Source organism: Physella acuta, unplaced genomic scaffold, assembly GCF_028476545.2.
Source record: "Physella acuta isolate Inbredline_101_S28 unplaced genomic scaffold, ASM2847654v3 ptg001111l, whole genome shotgun sequence".
Lineage (NCBI taxonomy): Eukaryota > Metazoa > Mollusca > Gastropoda > Physidae > Physella > Physella acuta.
Window position 1 is genome coordinate 256,537 of NW_026732628.1, and position 17,586 is coordinate 274,122.

At 32.9% G+C, this 17,586-nt stretch overlaps 1 protein-coding gene across 2 annotated transcripts; it reads right to left on the reverse strand.

The window, feature by feature from the left end:
• Window positions 1-12,689: 12,689 nt before the first annotated feature.
• LOC131955870 (zinc finger protein 664) lies at window positions 12,690-15,593 on the reverse strand. 2 transcript variants are annotated; one of them, XM_059320169.1, is made up of 2 exons: window positions 15,550-15,593; window positions 12,690-14,449 (listed from the first exon to the last, which is right to left on the reverse strand). In XM_059320169.1, exon 2 carries the CDS (start codon window positions 14,393-14,395, stop codon window positions 13,130-13,132), a length of 1,266 nt encoding a protein of 421 aa, XP_059176152.1. In that variant the 5' UTR covers window positions 14,396-14,449; window positions 15,550-15,593; the 3' UTR covers window positions 12,690-13,129. The 2 variants fall into 2 exon arrangements, with proteins under 2 accessions (XP_059176152.1, XP_059176151.1); XM_059320168.1 differs by lacking the exon at window positions 15,550-15,593 and adding an exon at window positions 15,331-15,400.
• Window positions 15,594-17,586: the final 1,993 nt, after the last annotated feature.

Sequence of the window (17,586 nt, forward strand, 5' to 3'; positions counted from 1 at the left end):
TAGAACTAGATCTAATTACTAAATTAGTCTAGTATATTTATTAGTTAAAGATTAGAGGTAATCTATCATTTTAGAGTAATTAATTCTGCTGGCGCTAGTAATGGTAGTAATGTAGGGATACGGTAACTAATGAATATGAATATATTATTGCATAATGATAGTGTACTAAAATACTTAAGATAATTGAATATTAAACCACAGTTAAGGGTTAAATCAATAAAAATTTCCAGAAATTAACGTTTAACAACGATGTTCCAGATACTAAATTTGCTAATAAAAACAGCAGCCATCTTATGAAATGGAGGTGTTGAGAAAGATGACGTATTTCTTTTTTTAACAGACGAATAAGAAATAGATTCTATTTCTCCGACAAACTTTAGGTTGATCTAGGGTTTTTTTAGAGGGAGATCTCATTATAGAATGGGTGTTTTTTGTTGTTATTATAATGGATGGTGGGGATGGGTAAACATCGACCGCTGAACAAAAAAATTGGAAACTGATGAAAGAAGGAAGCAAACAAAGCAAAAATGCAACAACCATGTAGTATACTAATGTAACTAATTAAACCTATTTTATAAACACATTAACCATACTCAGAAAAAGTGGAGGCCTAAGACTAAGCATATTGGGAAATTTTTCCTAATTATCATAGAATGATAAAATGGACACAGATTAATTCTATACTATACCCCATTGATAAAAATACCAAATTTATCATTCTAGGCCTAATAGTTTTTTGTATATGAATTTTCAAAGTTATGTGTTTAACTTGTTATGTTTCATTGTACACTGAATTTGAAATGTGTGATTGGCTTTAAACTTGCATACCAATGTTGCTATTAAAGATATAATGATAAAACTTTGCACATTTGTGCTCAAGGATATAGGCAATAGAAGTCTACAAATAAAATAAAAATTAGAAAAAAGATAACTAGAAATAATGAAGTAAAATTAAGGGGTGTGGCACTGTTCTATAGTGACTGCCATAAGAGGATTTCCAGACTGCACAGCAAGGTTGCTATTCCATATACCATCATGAAACTTTAAATATTAGGACTAGAGAATGTATAAAATACAAACATGCAAGTAAAATAAACAGAGCTAGAGGAAAAGTATAAATAGTGAACTTGAATATGGTACAGCACAATTAGACTAAGATGATTAACTACAGGATAATATATTGTACTTCTTTGCACTATAAAAATAAAGATTAAACTTTACATATTGATTCTGGTGTAAGTAATAAGAATGCTAGTATACATATTGTACAGGTAATGTATTGAGTTAGAACTTACAAATATAGCATAATGATCAAGATACTTAACGATTTGCCATAAACATTGTATTTGTGTCAGTGTATGACATGGTAAAATATTATTAATTTAGAAAATTTTGGTACTTGTTTCTGATGAAAAGTGTTGAGATGTGCTAAAACTCAAAGATTGACATTTCACAGTATTCTTATTAATAAAATGTTTACTGAAGTTTATGTGTCCTTTGATAAATTCTTAAAATGACATTAATGAAACTGTTCATGTTTTCTTTCTATTTTAGTTGCATTTAACTAAAACTGTTATGCAGTGCAGCTTATAAAATTGGGCATTATCATTTATTAATTTAGACCCTTTATAGATCTAGATAGGCCTGTCAGTATTTACATTTAGGCCTAATAGTTTTTTTATATATTAATATTACACATCTCTAGACCCAGTTTTCATTTCCATTTAGATCTAAATTCTATTTTATTTTAAATTGTTTGCAATAAATATAGATTTATTTCTACTTGAAAATGCCTTTATAATCTATTTATCTGCAATCGTTAATTCTAGTTTGCAGGATCTTGTTACTGGTATTAAGAAGGTTAATAAAAATCTGGCTAATTTAAAATTTTATAATTTAGGCAGCAATTAATTACATTCTTTCCATTTTTAATTTAATAATTTAGTTATAGATCTACAGTATATTTATTTTAAAGCCCATTTTATTGTAACAGTCCATATAAAAACAAACAGCTATTAAAAAACATAGTATGCGCATATCTATTAATATCTCGTAACTCAGCCGTCATTATGAAATTACGCATGCTTTCTTGTTCCTACCCTACGAGTTTTATCGCGCTACTCCTCATTGCCCCGTGCTTAAAAACCCTTAAAATTGACATTTCTATTTATCCGAATGGTTGGCATGCTATTGAGACCTATTTTCATGCAATTTAGATGATTATTTAAATCTGAAATTTAGTTTTCAATGCGCCAGCTAGGTAGCGTCAGCATTTTGAATAATATTTGCTATTATAGTTGATTGCTTTGGGTATTGGACATTGTAAAACGGGAGCTAATTCATTTATTAGTATGTATAAAAGATGAAATACAACTCAAATATTCATATCGAATACATTTTATTTTTTGATTCTAATGGCGAGAATTAACATGTTAAAAAATGGCAAATTTAAACAAGTACGATGAAAGAGTTTGGATGTGGTCATACAGAATCAAAACAGCGGAAGTTGAAATGCCTAGCCTAAGACTAATGTCTACAGACAAATAACTAGGCTTAAATGGATCTCCCCTAAATGATGTCATACTTTTCCAGATGATTTCCCTCTCCCTCAATAGTCACTCAAAGTTAAAAGCAAGATGATGATTTAATATATCGCAGTTCTACTACTATACCCCAACCCTTAATCACAGTTTCTAATGAAAACGAATAGCCTATGTTCTTCATAATTGTTTTTATTCTATAAAAATATTTTTAAAAAGATATTTTACCTCTCCCTAATTTTTAGTTCAATGTCATTTAGATCTATGAGGCATGAGGAATATAGATGCCCTTGTAATTTACAAGTTAATCAGCCAAAAGGGTTTAAATGTTGGACCTCCCAAAAGTTTTTGAGGTCTTGGATGTTCATACATAGCGTTTATTTCAATTTAAATCAAAGACAAGAAGGTGGCCCACTGTCCTACTTATTTTAAACAAGACAGCTAGGTATATTAAACAACAAAGTCAACACAATATACATACAAATACTCTACATTCTAAATCTTTTTAGAAAGATGGTCGCTGTTTTTATTTATATATAGTAGGTTGAATTATGGATTTTTTAAAATAAAACATTATGTTATTTCAAATACACCATTAAGTTCCTTACCCCTTAAGAGAACATTTGACACCACATTTAAATATCTAGCTTACTCGGTTGACGAGAAAAGAGAGAATTTGAAAATTATCTGAGAATGGAAAATGAACGACAAAACAGCGTTCTTACTCCTCGACCGGCATAACATGACGTCGTGGACTTTTGTCCACGAGCTTTTAATTCCCGCCATGGTAATTGCGTCAGCTTAGGTTATTTACTCACCGGAAAATAACAAAAAGCAACTGGTTGATAATTAAAACTAGATCTAGTTATTTTATTATTTATTAAATTCTATTCTACATGTTATTCATACCATTTTATGAAGTAATGAACACCTGCAAAAATCAAATGGCCATAATAAATATTTTTATTTCAAATTCTAATTTTAAATAATAAATATGCTTAAAATAATATGATAGTAATAGTTAAGATAGTTTATAAATACAAATACATTTTACACTCAATTCACATTATGGGGATGATTATATTGAGTCAACAGTGTGGCAGCTGAGGTTCATACATGGTATTAGTGTCTTTTTTTTTTCTTACATTACATTTTTTTTTCATTTTGAAGACATGACGTATGTTATTTTTTTTTCTTTTAAAAATCTCCAAACATCGTCACTCGCGTGATTGCTTGCTTATGTTTACTATCCTGTGGATGAAAAATCCCACTACGGTCGCGGGTTCACCGTGAGTTCAGTACACGTCATAGAATGAACACGCGTACACGAGATGGTCGGTGTCTTCACTTCTCCCCCCCCCCTTCTTCAAGCAAATTAAAAAACAGACCTACTTCCCTACTTCTGGTCATTTTTTTTTTAAAGTTCGGTCATTTTTTTTAAAGTTCACATATCAGACATGCTAGACAGCCAGCTGTATAAATTTTTTTTTTTTAACTAGATCTACGTCTAGCTTAAAAAAATAAATAAATAAACGCTTAAAATGCCCGTAAACAGATTATTTAGCGCCAAAAAAAAAAAAAAAAGGCCGCTGAACGAGCATTTTTTAAAATATGCAGCAATGAAAAAGGCTCAATTAAGTCTAAAAATCGCCCGTAATTAGGCCTAGCTCTGAAAAAGGCCACTGAACGAGCATCACTGATTTATATAAACGAATAGGCCACGCAGCGTTGACGAGGTTAACCACCGGTCACGAATGCAGCAACTGTCGGCCCACAGTGAAGAAAAAATCAATATACTAATAAAATTACTAATACAATAATAATGTCCATAATTTTACTTTTTCCGCACATGCTACAATTGAATTATAATTAAAATACTAGACTTAACAGTTCATTCCGTAAAAAACAAAAACTAGTTGTTTCAGTCTGGCAACTAGTGTAGCAATGACGTCATGATACTAAAAATAGCGGATAGAAATGTCAGCGTGGGTACCTCATTTTGGGATAAGATTTTGGAAACCAGAATCAATAATAATGTAAATATACAAGGTAAATATCTCAATTATATAATAACTTAGAGTCTGTCGGGCCGTTTTCCCCGGAGGTCGGTCGTTTTTAGCGGCGGTTCAGTTTTTACGGAGAGCGCTCCACTAGAAATCCTCTCATTATTTACAACAACAAATATCTCGATTTTTTCTGGCATTCTAATCCATTTTATTAGCATTTTGCATTAAAATAATGATGAAAAATTGCGAGATTAACAGGTTTTTCATTTGTCGTGGATAGGACCCCTAAAATAAACGTAAAAACCGTCAGAAAACGACGCGTGACGTTTCAGGGTCAGAGGTCAATCCAGCCATCTAAGCCAAGAAACGGCCTAATATATAGAGGAGCTTACACTTTTCGGACACACATAGCGAAAAAACGCAACGTAAAAATTCCATGCGGTCTCATTCAGTAACCGCTTAACATAGAAAACAAAAAAAAGTATCATATCTATCCGCAACCATTCTACTTTAATAATGTGTGTGTCATTTTGTATTCATACGCATAGAACTTAAGCTATTCTTGTTATATTGACTGGGGGGTCTTAACGTGTGTTCGAACACATGTAATACAGTTTTACATGTGTTCGGACACCTTTACCCGTCATCGGACATAGCACTTTTTGTTCATTTAGAATAATTTAAAGTCAATTTAATGAATAAAAACATATATTATATGCATTTATATTGTGTTATTGATTGTTTGTGAGGTAATTTTAATAGTATAAAACCTTTTTCCCACACTCCCAAAGTTCATCCCATTCAGCCATTGCGGCTCGCGCAGTACGCTGCTAAGCCAGCCAGGTCACATGATTCCCCCTCCTCTTTCGCATTCCACTGCCTTCTTGACCTTATTTTGACCCTTTCCCTTCAATAACCAGCCCCTTTTATGCTCTAAATTCTTATTTAATAATATTTTTGTGTTGCTGTCCGCTCCCATGTAAGGCCAAATAAGTTAGCGAACACCCCTTTTTTATTGTTCAAGCACGAAAAAAACCCATTAACCTTGACATTTACGATGTTCCATACATATATAGAAGCTATTTATAGTGTAACCTTTTAGCTAAGCATTGATTGGTTCAAGTTTTGCCCCTAAGTCCAACCCTAGGTCACTTCATCCGGCTGGTGTAAAAATAGAAATGTGCGTACCATGCAACGTTAAAAAAATTTCTAAAAATAATTCTTGAGAAAGGAAACGGAAGTACTTGACACGGAAGTGTTCATAAATGAACAGTTTACGTGCAGGCGCCGTGGTTTCGCGTGAGACATGCTAATTAAAGTTTCTATGAGCCAAAAACCGACGAAGTGTTCGGTCCTACGTAATTTTTGTTGTGTGTCCGAAAAGTGTAAACTCCTCTAGGCCTATTTAATTATTTATCTCAAACACCTTGCTTAAAGTAAAGTTAGTTTCATGGAATTTTAAATTGTTTTTCAGTTTTGGTCCTTGATGATTGTTACTTTCAATCAATTAATGAATTAACTGTGAAATTTTGTAAAATTTGACTTCAATAAGATAAGTAAGTATAGGCCTAAGCCTATACTCCTATAGTATTTAGGGGGCCTAGATTCTAGTACTTAATAGGCCTACTTAGGCCTATTTAAAATTTAATTAAATCTTCTATTATAATCTACTAAATCTAGTATTAAGTATTATAAGTTATAAGTATTCGTGTCTAGTCACTAGTCTAGATCTAGTCTAGATGATGTCAACATTGTCTAGACTCTAGATCTATTCATTAGTATCATTATTCATCAGTTACTTCTTCTCCCTCGCATTGATTACTTATAATACTTAACTAGATTAACTACTAGAGTACTAGATCTAGATCTAGATCTACTGCCGCCGAATTGATTACGCTAAATAAATAAAATCTAAAACGATAGATTACCTAGATAGATCTAGATCTAGTCCTAGATTAGAGATAAGAGACCTAAGTAAGTATAAGTATTAAGTATTAAAATAAGTATTAAGTAAGGTAAAACTCCATTTTAGTTAGCGTATTTTATTCTCTGCTTACTTGTCGTTTACCTCCAGTTGAGCGTATTTTATTATAATAACCGAAACACACCAAAACATTAGGAAAACACGATTTATTTAATTGTATTGTATTTTTGTTTTCACAAATGAATAAAAAGGAATATTTTTTTTAAGGCATTTGTCTCATGGTGAAACGGATACACTGTTAATTATTCAGTGTGATATTTTTGTATTTATGCTATAAATGTACAAACTCTGTGTTTTTTAAATTTAAAAGTTTTACCAAAACTGAACATAATATTTTACTATAGAGTTGTATGTTATTTAAATTCATAGTAAATCTACCATCCTTCCCAATATTTTGATATAGATCTATGTATCAAGTATGATTTTTTGTATGAGTAAATTTCTGACTTTTAAAAAAAATAATTGTGTGGGGTTGTCCATAAATGACGTCACACTCGTAGGGGAGAGGGGGTCCGCCATTTTGTGACGGTAAGTGACGGAGGGGAGGGGGGGAGTAAAAATCGTTTTTAAAAAGCGTGACGTCATTTATGGATGACCCCTGTAATAAATGTGTAAATTTGTATTATTTAGCTGTTCGTTTTACTATTTAAATTCATGCATCACGAATTTTTTTATCAATATTAGTTACATTAGCCTATTTCTGTACAGCCTTAAAAATGCGAAATGACGTATGAAATTTAGTGTCTATCACTATTTTTTTAAAAATGGCAACGTGAGTTGTCACACTTTCTCTAACACTCCAAGCCATCCCTCACCAAATTCCACCAACCCCCGCCCCACTTTTGGCAGCATTATTAGGGGTCATCCATAAATGACGTCGTCACGCTTTTTTGACGATTTTTACTTCCCCCCTCCCCTCCGTCACACGTCGTCACAAAAACCATGATCCCTCCCCCCTAAAATAACGGCACACCTCAGCCTACACCCCCCCCTAAAAAATGCAGTTAAATTGTTTTTTAAAACATCGATATTTTTCTAAAATCTTGTCTGAACTCTGTCAAAATAGAGTATTTTAATCAACTCCTATTACAATTTATTAAAACTGTTTTCTAAAACGCGAAATAACGTCTAAAATTTGTTTACTAACATTGCTTTTTTATAATGCAAAAGTGTGACGTCGCACCATCTGAACCCCCCCTCTCCCTCATCACACACCGTCACAAAATTACGGACCCCCTCCCCCCTACTAGTGTGACGTAATTTATGGACGACCTCTTATGCCTTTTAATACTTTTATTCTGTTTAGTTGAAATTGGAACACTTATTTCTACAAAGTGTGCATCTCTATTTTTGTAATCAACGAACAAAGCATTTCAGCCAGTCTCTTTGTTGTTTTTATTCATTTGTTAAAACAAAAATACAAAACAAATAAATCAGTCGTGTTTTTTAAATATTCAATTTTATTCATTTATGAAAAACAACATTAAAATACAAATAAATAAATCATGTTTTCCTAGTGTTCTGGTGTGTTTCGGTTATTATAATAAAATACGCTCAACTGGAGATAAACGACAAGCGGAGAATAAAATACGCTAAAATGGAGTTTTACCTTGGTGTTATCCCCTTCCTCCCTCCCCACCCACTCTCTCTTATATTAATATTCACTAAAAGTGTATATTACTGACATTAGTATAGATGTAGGAGAAAAAGAAAAATCATCGTTCATTAGATATAGGTAGTAATTTTTTTTCTTTGAGACACCCACCTTTATTATGTCACGTAGCTAACATCTGGCTCTTCTCACTTAGGGCTATTGGGCTCAGACTTTGTGCTTGGATTCCCATCTCGCAATCATCTAATGGTCAACTAGACTATGGAGCTATATATATTTTATAGTATTTCTCTCTAACTTGGATGCGTGGTCGGTTGCTAACAACAATATGGCGCCCGGACCGGACGTCTGATTTCCGGTGATTTTTCGGCCAAATTCCAGAGACCTTCAACTAATTACATTTAAAAATGTTTACCACGCGCAAAATGGCGGGATTTCCGTGTCATAACAACAAACCATAAGTGGCAGGGTTAGATATGCCAGAAAAGCATTTTAAAATTTGGTTTGGAGAACGGAGGCTAAATTCAAAAGTTGGTTTCATTAAAATTAATAGAATTTAAAAAATATCAACAGTATAGGTACAGAAATGAGCGAGAACGTAAAGCATTATTAGTTTTATCAGTCTATGAAAAAAGAAATCAAATATTGTGAGCTGTTTTTTTATAAGACCGGCGTCCGTATCACAACCAATTTATTTTTATTTTTTAAAAACCACGTGACCGCTATTTGGTGATCACTAGTGAGGAACTCTTGTGCATGGAGTCTAACCTGATTTGTGGTTTTCTTTAGCTTCAAGCTTAAGAAGAGTTGTCATGGAGAGATGTGTTGGACATGGCAGTGATTGACAATAAATATTAAATTAAGTAATTTAGTTCAAAACGAACTAAAAACTCCAAAGTTAGTGCCTAATGGATTAAATATGGGTAATCTATCGTTTTAGCGTAATCAATTCGGCTGCAGTAGTAATGTGCGGGAGAGGTAACTGATGAATATATTTGTTTAAATAAGTATATTTAAGTCAAATTTTACAAAATATAACAGATAATTGATTAAAAATAACAATCAGTGACCAAAACAATTTAAAATATCATGAAACTAACTTTAAACTAGGTCTTTGAGATAAATATTAGTAGATAAAAACAGCGGCAATCTTTCCAAATAAAATTTAGAGTAGTTTCCCTTGATACAAATGTCTATTCGTATGTGTATTGTGTTGACTTTGTTGTTGAATATACATAGTTGTCTTGTTTAATATAAGTAGGGCAGAGGGCCATATTCTTATCTTTAATTTCAATTGAAATGAAGGCTATGTATGTATGTACATCCAAGATCTCAAAACCTTTTGGGAGGTCCATCATTTATTAAACCCTTTTGTACTGATGAACTTGTCAATTATTAGGTCGTCCATATTCTTCATAAATGACGTTGGACTCAAAATATGGGACGGGGTAAAATATTTTTTTTTTTAAAATGATGAAGAATATATTCGTTTTCGTTAGAAATTGTGATTACGCGTTCGGGTATAGTAGAACTGCGATATGATATTAAATCATCATCTTGCTTTTAGTGACGATTGGGGGAAAGGGAATTCATCGGGAAAAGTATGACGTCATTTATGGACAGGACCGGCGCTACCTATAATGCGAACTAGGCTGTCGCCTAGGGTGCTGTCCGTAGGCGGGGACGGGGGGGGGGACGGGGGGGGGGGGGGCGCCAAAATGGGTTGGAAAAACAAATTGAAAGTTTGAGGGGGGGTACAAATCGTAAGCTTGTCCCCGGGAGCCGGGAAGGGTCGCTACGCCTCTGATAATACGGGGGCATGAAAAAAATTGCAGAGGGGGGGGGGGCGCTTTTATTAACTAAATAACCTGGCGCCGGCACTGTTTATGGGTGATCCATTTAAGCCTAGTTGTTTATTTTGTCTGTGGACATTAGTCTTTGGCCTACACTTTTTCTGAATTAAGATTATTGTGTTTATAAAAATAGTTTTAAATTTTAATTAGTTACATCTGAATACCACATGGGTTTTTTTCTTTGCCTTCTGCTTTCATCAGTTTTTTTATTTGTTCAATAGTCGATGTTTACCCATCCCCACCATCCTTTATTACAAAAACAAAAAACACCCACTATGTAGTGATATCTCCCCCTAGAAAAAAAAAACTAGATCAACCTATAGTTCGTAGGAAAATTAGAATCTATCACTTATTCGTCTGTTTAAAAAAAGAAATTCGTCATTTTTCTCGACCCCGCCGTTTCATCCCCCACTAAGCACAACGTCACCAAGTTCTCGGCGCGCGTGACGTCATTTGTCATTTGGCTAATGTTAAAGAAAGAGATACCGCGTAATTAAAAAAGTCAAAACAGGCAGTATTGCGTTGAGACTTTAGCGACGTTTAGTCTGACGAATAGATCTAAATGACTTTAGTACGGTAAATTATATTGGTGTTTAATTTATTACAGAGGCATGATGTTCTCCCTCTACTATACGAATTCACGTGCTTTTAATTTCTGCAACCTGCTGCCCTGAGACGATCGGCTGTAAAATGCCTGTGACACAGCGGCTTCCGTAAATACATTTAGACTCCCGGTCCCACATATAAACTTCGTCTGTCCATTAAGCTCCACGCAAAACTTGTGATTGATATGTGGACATAAGCAGCGCTAGTGGTGGTGTCAACAGGGACCCCCTCCCCAAGCTCAGCTCTTAAAGGTGCTCCGCACTTCATAAAAGACAAACTTGATGTTCAGACATCGTCGGACTCGGGCGTTTAGCCGACTGCCGTATTCCTAATGCACCGTCCACTGCTAACACTATTTCTATATTAAACTCAAGCCTATACTGAGCTCTGGCTTTTTACATTAGCTGTTGTCGTATTAAGGGTTGATCTTTTGTTATGCCCCATGTCGCGAAACTTCTGTTTTGTCCAATTTTACCTGCAAGCCAATAATTGACTTGGATTCTTGTCGAATATCGTTGCCAGGAGCTAGTTGGTTTGAGTCTTATTGTCAGAAGTTATTTCATTTGGAGTCAATGTAGTGCGGCCTATTTTCGCCGGTAGGCATTTAGTGGCAGGCCCTTTTTGGCGGGGATGATGTGCTGAGGTTGTTTACACCTCTAAAGACAACAGGCTTGCAATAGTTATGATCATTCGTTATGAGCAAAGGTATGCATGAAAACGAACGCTTTATGTTCCTCATTTTCATTGAGCACAGCTTTATAGAAGTCTTCCGTAATTGACGTCACTCATCCCCCCCCCCGATCACCCCTTCATTATAGGTCATAAATTGCAGTCCTGCGTAAATTGACGTCACATTAGAATAGCATATGTGACATCGTTTATGGACAACCCCATATAACTCATTTTGGGTATTTGGTATCAACATTTTGACAACAAAGGTTGTTCAAAATGTGTATTGGAGGTTAGGACGACATCTACCATAAATGACATCACGCACTTAAGGGGTGGAGTAACTGATTTTGAGACGACGTTTTACGCGGGAAAGGGGAGGGGTAAGAAACGTGAAACATTATGTATTTCGCCTAATACAAAAAGGCCGAAAAAATTCTTTTTCGTTTGAATTATGGCTTAACTTAACAGGCAGGGCAAAAAGGTAATGTTCGACATTACGACTATTTCGTGACGGCGAAAATGGGGGGAGGGGTGGGGGGTTTAAGGTGAAGAGAGGTAAAAAAAACGTGACGTCATTTATGATTAAATCACTAATTAAAGGAAGAAAGCATGAAAATAGCAAACAAACAATAACACAAGCAATAACAATTAACTCAAACTAATATTTAAATAAACATTAGATATGTTGTGGTAGCTCTATAAAAATAGGGAGTTTCTTAATGTATAAAATTGCATCTCATAATAATAATTCTAGAACTGATGTTTATTGTCAGTCAATTAAATTGTTTAAAGGTCAGAAAAAAAAACAACGCATGCTTTGTATTTAAACACAAGACAAACGTATTTAATAGCAAACATCAATACATTTCTATACAAATAGAAATGAAAGGGAAATGACTCAAAATAATATTTTCTTAAGATGGCCGCTGTTTTTAATAGCAATTTTAGTATCTGGAACATCGTTGTTAAACCTTAATTTCAAGACATTTTTATTGATTTAACCTTTAAATGTGGTTTAATATTCAATTATCTTTAGTATTTTAGTAGAATATACTAAAATATATTCATATTTAAGCCATATTTATTAGTTACCTTATCCCTACATTACTAGTGGCGACCGAATTGATTACGCTAAAACGATAGATTACCTAAATATGGATGTCTATTATTCAGTGGTCATGTTTAAATTGATAATTGCGTAAATTCTAGATTTAGTGAGAAAAACTAATATATAATCATACAAATATTACAAGCCTTTAGCTTCTTGCTATATAAATATAGGTTATTAAATTGAAATTTAACAAATCAAATGACAACACTAATAATTAAGAACGAAGAAGAAGAAGAAAAGACAATGATTGAATTTATTTATTTCACAACGTGTAGGTCTAATAACAAATAACATTCCATGAGGTAACATTGTCATGTGAAAATCATTATAATAAATTAATGAATGTAAAATGTTCTGTAATAAACCTATTTTAAGTTGTTTTTTTTAAAGTTTAGATTTGAAACCTAGTTTAAAAAAAAGGTATTGATCTTTGCTTAATAAAATAACGGTTAACAATAAATAGTAAACCATCAGGCAATGTGAATAGATAATACATTTATATGCAGAAAATTTACAGTTTGTAAAAGGAAATACTAAATCAGAAAGTAAAATCAATTATAACTAAAGAAATGTTCCTGCTTTTTTCTGCATAACAGAGGTCTTTTATGTTTTTTAATGGAGGCGATTTAGTTTATTGTTTAGCAGGAACTTATTGATTAAAAAATCCATCATGTAGCACTCAATAAAAAATAAACTTAGTACAAATGTTTGTATATTATTGACGTGCCATAATATTATAACACGATCACATGCTGTGCATTTGTTTCTTGTGTTTGTTTAAGTTACCAAGCTTATTGCACCTGTACTCACATTGACCACAACAGTATGGCTTCTCCCCTGTGTGAGTTATTAAATGCCTAGTTAAAGAAGATTTGCCAACAGCTGCGTAGTCACAGGTATCACATTTAAAAGGTTTTGTGCTAGAGTGTTGTCTTTTCTTATGTTGTGCAAAACTGCTGCTTGTGTTCGATGTGAAGTCACACTTGTCGCATGTGTAATAGAATTCTCCAGTATGTTTCCTCATGTGAACTTTAAGACACTTTCTCATTGTATATGATTTTTCACATATTTCACAGTGGAACGGTCTGAATTTAAAATGTGTTCTTATGTGCGTATCGTAATCCATGTCATTGTTGTATCCCCTGTTACACATGCTGCAAATGTAGCATTTTAGGCGAGTGTGTACTAACTGATGCATGGACAAGTGTGCTGTTGATTTAAACACATAATGACATACATCACACAATTCTGATCCATTTCGGTTTGTTGCTTCAGAGGGTTTTGTGATTAAATGAGTTCTGCAATGGGCTGCAAACATCGTATCTGAAATTGATTTGAAATCACAAAGATCACATGTATACCTCTGACGAGAATTATGTGTTCTCATGTGTTTGTAAAGACCATCCCTGCTTGAAAAATATTTTTCACATTTGACACATTTAAAAGGTTTGGGTCTATAATGTGTTTTAATGTGTTTGTCATAAACACTACCACTGCTGAAGATCCTATTACAGTTGCTACAAATGTAACATTGCATTGGCGTGTGCAATACTTGATGAGATGACAAATGGGCCGCTGAAAAACACACATTTTGGCAAACATCACAAACAAATGTCTGAACTGCAGGTTTTTTGGTTCTTTGTTTTGATAATTTTACAACCGGTTCAGCTGTCAATTCAGGCTGGATTAAATTTTCTTTTTCCTCTAGAATCGTACGAGGTAGTTCTGAAGGTGAGACAGATTCTCCTGATGATAAGTGCATTTTGGTGTGATGTTTTTTTATTTTTCGCCACTTCCTACTTGTGTAAGCGCAATATTCACATCCCAACCTATCCTCAGCGTGGAAGTTATCCTTATGCTTAGAAAACAAAAAATCCTCCTGAGTAACATATTGACAGAAACAACACTGTAGTGTTTCAACATCAGGGTGCCTTTTTCTCCAGTGTTTAGATAATTTCTTTATAGAAGAAAATTCTAAAGAGCAAATCTCACAATGATGAATATCTGCCATTTTCTTACTGTATTTTTTGCAGTGTGGACTTTTAAAAAATGATGCGTTCTTTAACTGAAAAAAAAAAATGGGAATGATCAGTTATTCAAACACTTGTATTTATATCTTTTTCTTGAGCCATCCAGTAAAAATTTTTGGAATTTTTTATTTAATCTTTCTGTTGTTTAAAGTTCCTGATTAATTTTAAAAAATACAAAAAAAAAAGAAAACTCAGATAATTAAAAAAGCCCTAATAATTTAAGGCTTAGGCCTACTTATGATTTACTTAGAACATGGGCCTACGTAGGCTACTAAGTAGTTTTTATAGGCTAATGATTAATAGTGTTAAATAAATTAATGCATTTTTATTTGTAGGTTCTAGACTACTAGTTATGAGAATGTAATCAACATTATAGAAAAATACTAAATAATAAGTTTAGGCCTAGGCTAGTTATTTTAATTTTACCAGACTATTTTTGTTAATGGACACAACCAAGAAGAGATTGAAATTATTTGAAAGGCCCATTAAATATTTAAAAAAATCATATACTATGTTTTTAAAATAAATATGGTGAGGGTTAGGCCTATAAAACTTTTGATGGTTTGATTTCAGTTGGTCATTACAAAAGATTAGATGTAAGCCCATTTGGGATGATTATAGATTTGATTTTAGTATTTTTACTTATTTTTTAGTCACTTAACAAAATTAAAAAAAAAGCCAAAAACTATTAGTTCATTAATTTACAATTAGATCTAGATCTAGTCTAGATTCTAGATCTATATTTTTATCACAGAAAATGTAAACAAAAAATAAATATAGCAGATCTCTATGTGGCAGTATGTGGTATACTTAATTATAATTAATAGGCCTAGATCTAGTACTTAATAATAGCTGACATTTTTCTTTCAATTTAAAAACCTTATCATCTGCGAAGTTTAGAGTACAAATTACTTACTATGCAACTAATCATAGTCTGAAGTGACTACTAATAAATAATACTGTAACTATTACTATGACAATGTACTTCAATGTAGCCTACTCAAAGATGTATTTTATGGTATGAAAATAGCCTAACATTTATTCTAAAAATATTAAATGTCTGAATGATTTCTTCAGGCTTAAGTCAAAAGTCAAAGTCTAGTAAAATTTAAATTATTCTTAGTAAGAATCTTACTATTAATACTTTAATTAATAGTAATACTATACTATACTATCCTACTCAGTCAAACACATTGATTGGAAAGTCAAGAGTAGGTTCCCTTAGATTTTATTAGCGATGCGATCTCTCCGATTGAAGTTTATTTAAATTTAACAGTAATTTTAAACAGTAAATTTGTATCTGTAACCTAGTTACGGTAACTAAGTTAAAATCCTGCGCTTATTAACCTGTTTGTTTGTTTTTAAATTTCATTTGAAATCTATTTAATTTGATAAGGTTAACTAGGCTACAACGTAACAATGATATATTGCCTACATTTAATCAAAATATATCCAAATTATTAACAGAAGTCTTACTAGTTGTCGTTGTAGTAGTAGTAAGAAGTAGGCTATACTAAAACTATACTTATACATTGGCTAAGAATATACTCAATATAGAATATAGATTATAGAAGATAGTCTGGATCTATTTTTTTTATTTTAAAATTTTCAGTTAAACTAGTTCTATGATAAATACAAAATAATATAAAATAATATAAATACTGTAGGCCTAGCTAAACTAGATCTATAGGCCCTATAGAACTATGCAAATTGTGAATAATGAAAAATGATCTGCCTCTGTGTTGATTAAAAGCCGTGAACTGTTTTATATTATAAAAATAACTTCAACAGCTTTTCCTCGGCGTTCAACTTAATTAATTAATCTATTAATTTTTGCACATAAATTTGTAGTTCTTGTTTTGATGCTGCAGAATAAACAAAAACAAGTACTAAACGGACTCTAAGGGTAGCAACTGTTGTATGCCTATTTTTTTTTAAATAAATAAACACGGCTTACCTCCCTTTTGTAAATACATCATCACCAGCCCTAGCAGTGTATTCGTGTATAAAAAAAAAGTAAAAATTCCCCTTCTATGAGGCAAGTGAAGTAGAGTTCACCTGTTTCTGTGACCTCGGCATATGAAAAGATAGTGTTTTCAGCACTATGCCCAACGTGTAAAATGGTTCGTGTAATTATTACACCCTGTTTTCAACACACAAGAACCTTTGAGTTGGGTCTTCTAACGCCTTCTAACGATGACTGTGATGGAGATTGAGATCAGTGTTTCTTCCAGACTTTTTTTTACCGGGTGGGGGGTATATATTTTCTGTGTAAATTATATTTCGTTCGTGGGGGGAGGGGGGGGAGGAGGGGGGGGGGGAGGAAGTAGACATTTTTCGGGGGGGGGGGGGGGGGGGACCGGCGCCGCAGAGATGCTTGGAAGAAACTCTGGTTGGGATGGTGTTAAAATATTACTGGTTGGGTCTAAACACTCAACTATGTTCATTGGATTTTAGAAGCTCAATCTTTCTACATCTTTGTCCCGAGTTCCATGGCTAAGGAAGCAAACCCCAAATAAAAGAAAACAGGCTGAAATCGGGATCAGCGGCCTATATGGGGCATAACGAATTGACACGTAATACCTTATCATTTTATACACTTTTTTTTTTTTGCTGTTTGCGTCTAAGGCAGGCACTAGTTTGAAGCGCCATAGTAGCCAATTATATTAAATTATGTGTATGGTATTTAACCTATATATATATATATATAGGCGATGTTATACATACATACATACATACATATATATATATATATATATATATATATATATATATATATATATATATATATATATATATATATATATATATATATATGTATGTATGTATGTATGTATAACATCGCCTATATATGTTTATTTGTGTGTATGTATATAGGTAATAATGTCTGTGAGTATAAGAATTTGTGTGTCAAAATGAACTATAATACAACAAAGTAAGTGACGAAATGAGAAAAACAGTGCTTTTAAAATCTTGTCTGCGTCTTCACGAGCGTTCACATGCGTGCATCAAAGGGAACTAACTCCAGAATAAAAGGAATTAGAACAATACTTTTTTTTTTTTTAAAATGTGTTCACATAGCCCCAAAAAATATGAAAAAAAAAAAAACCCAAAAAAACAACGAAATAGGAAGAACAATGTGTTGGTTTTTTTTTTTTTTTTTTTTTTTTTT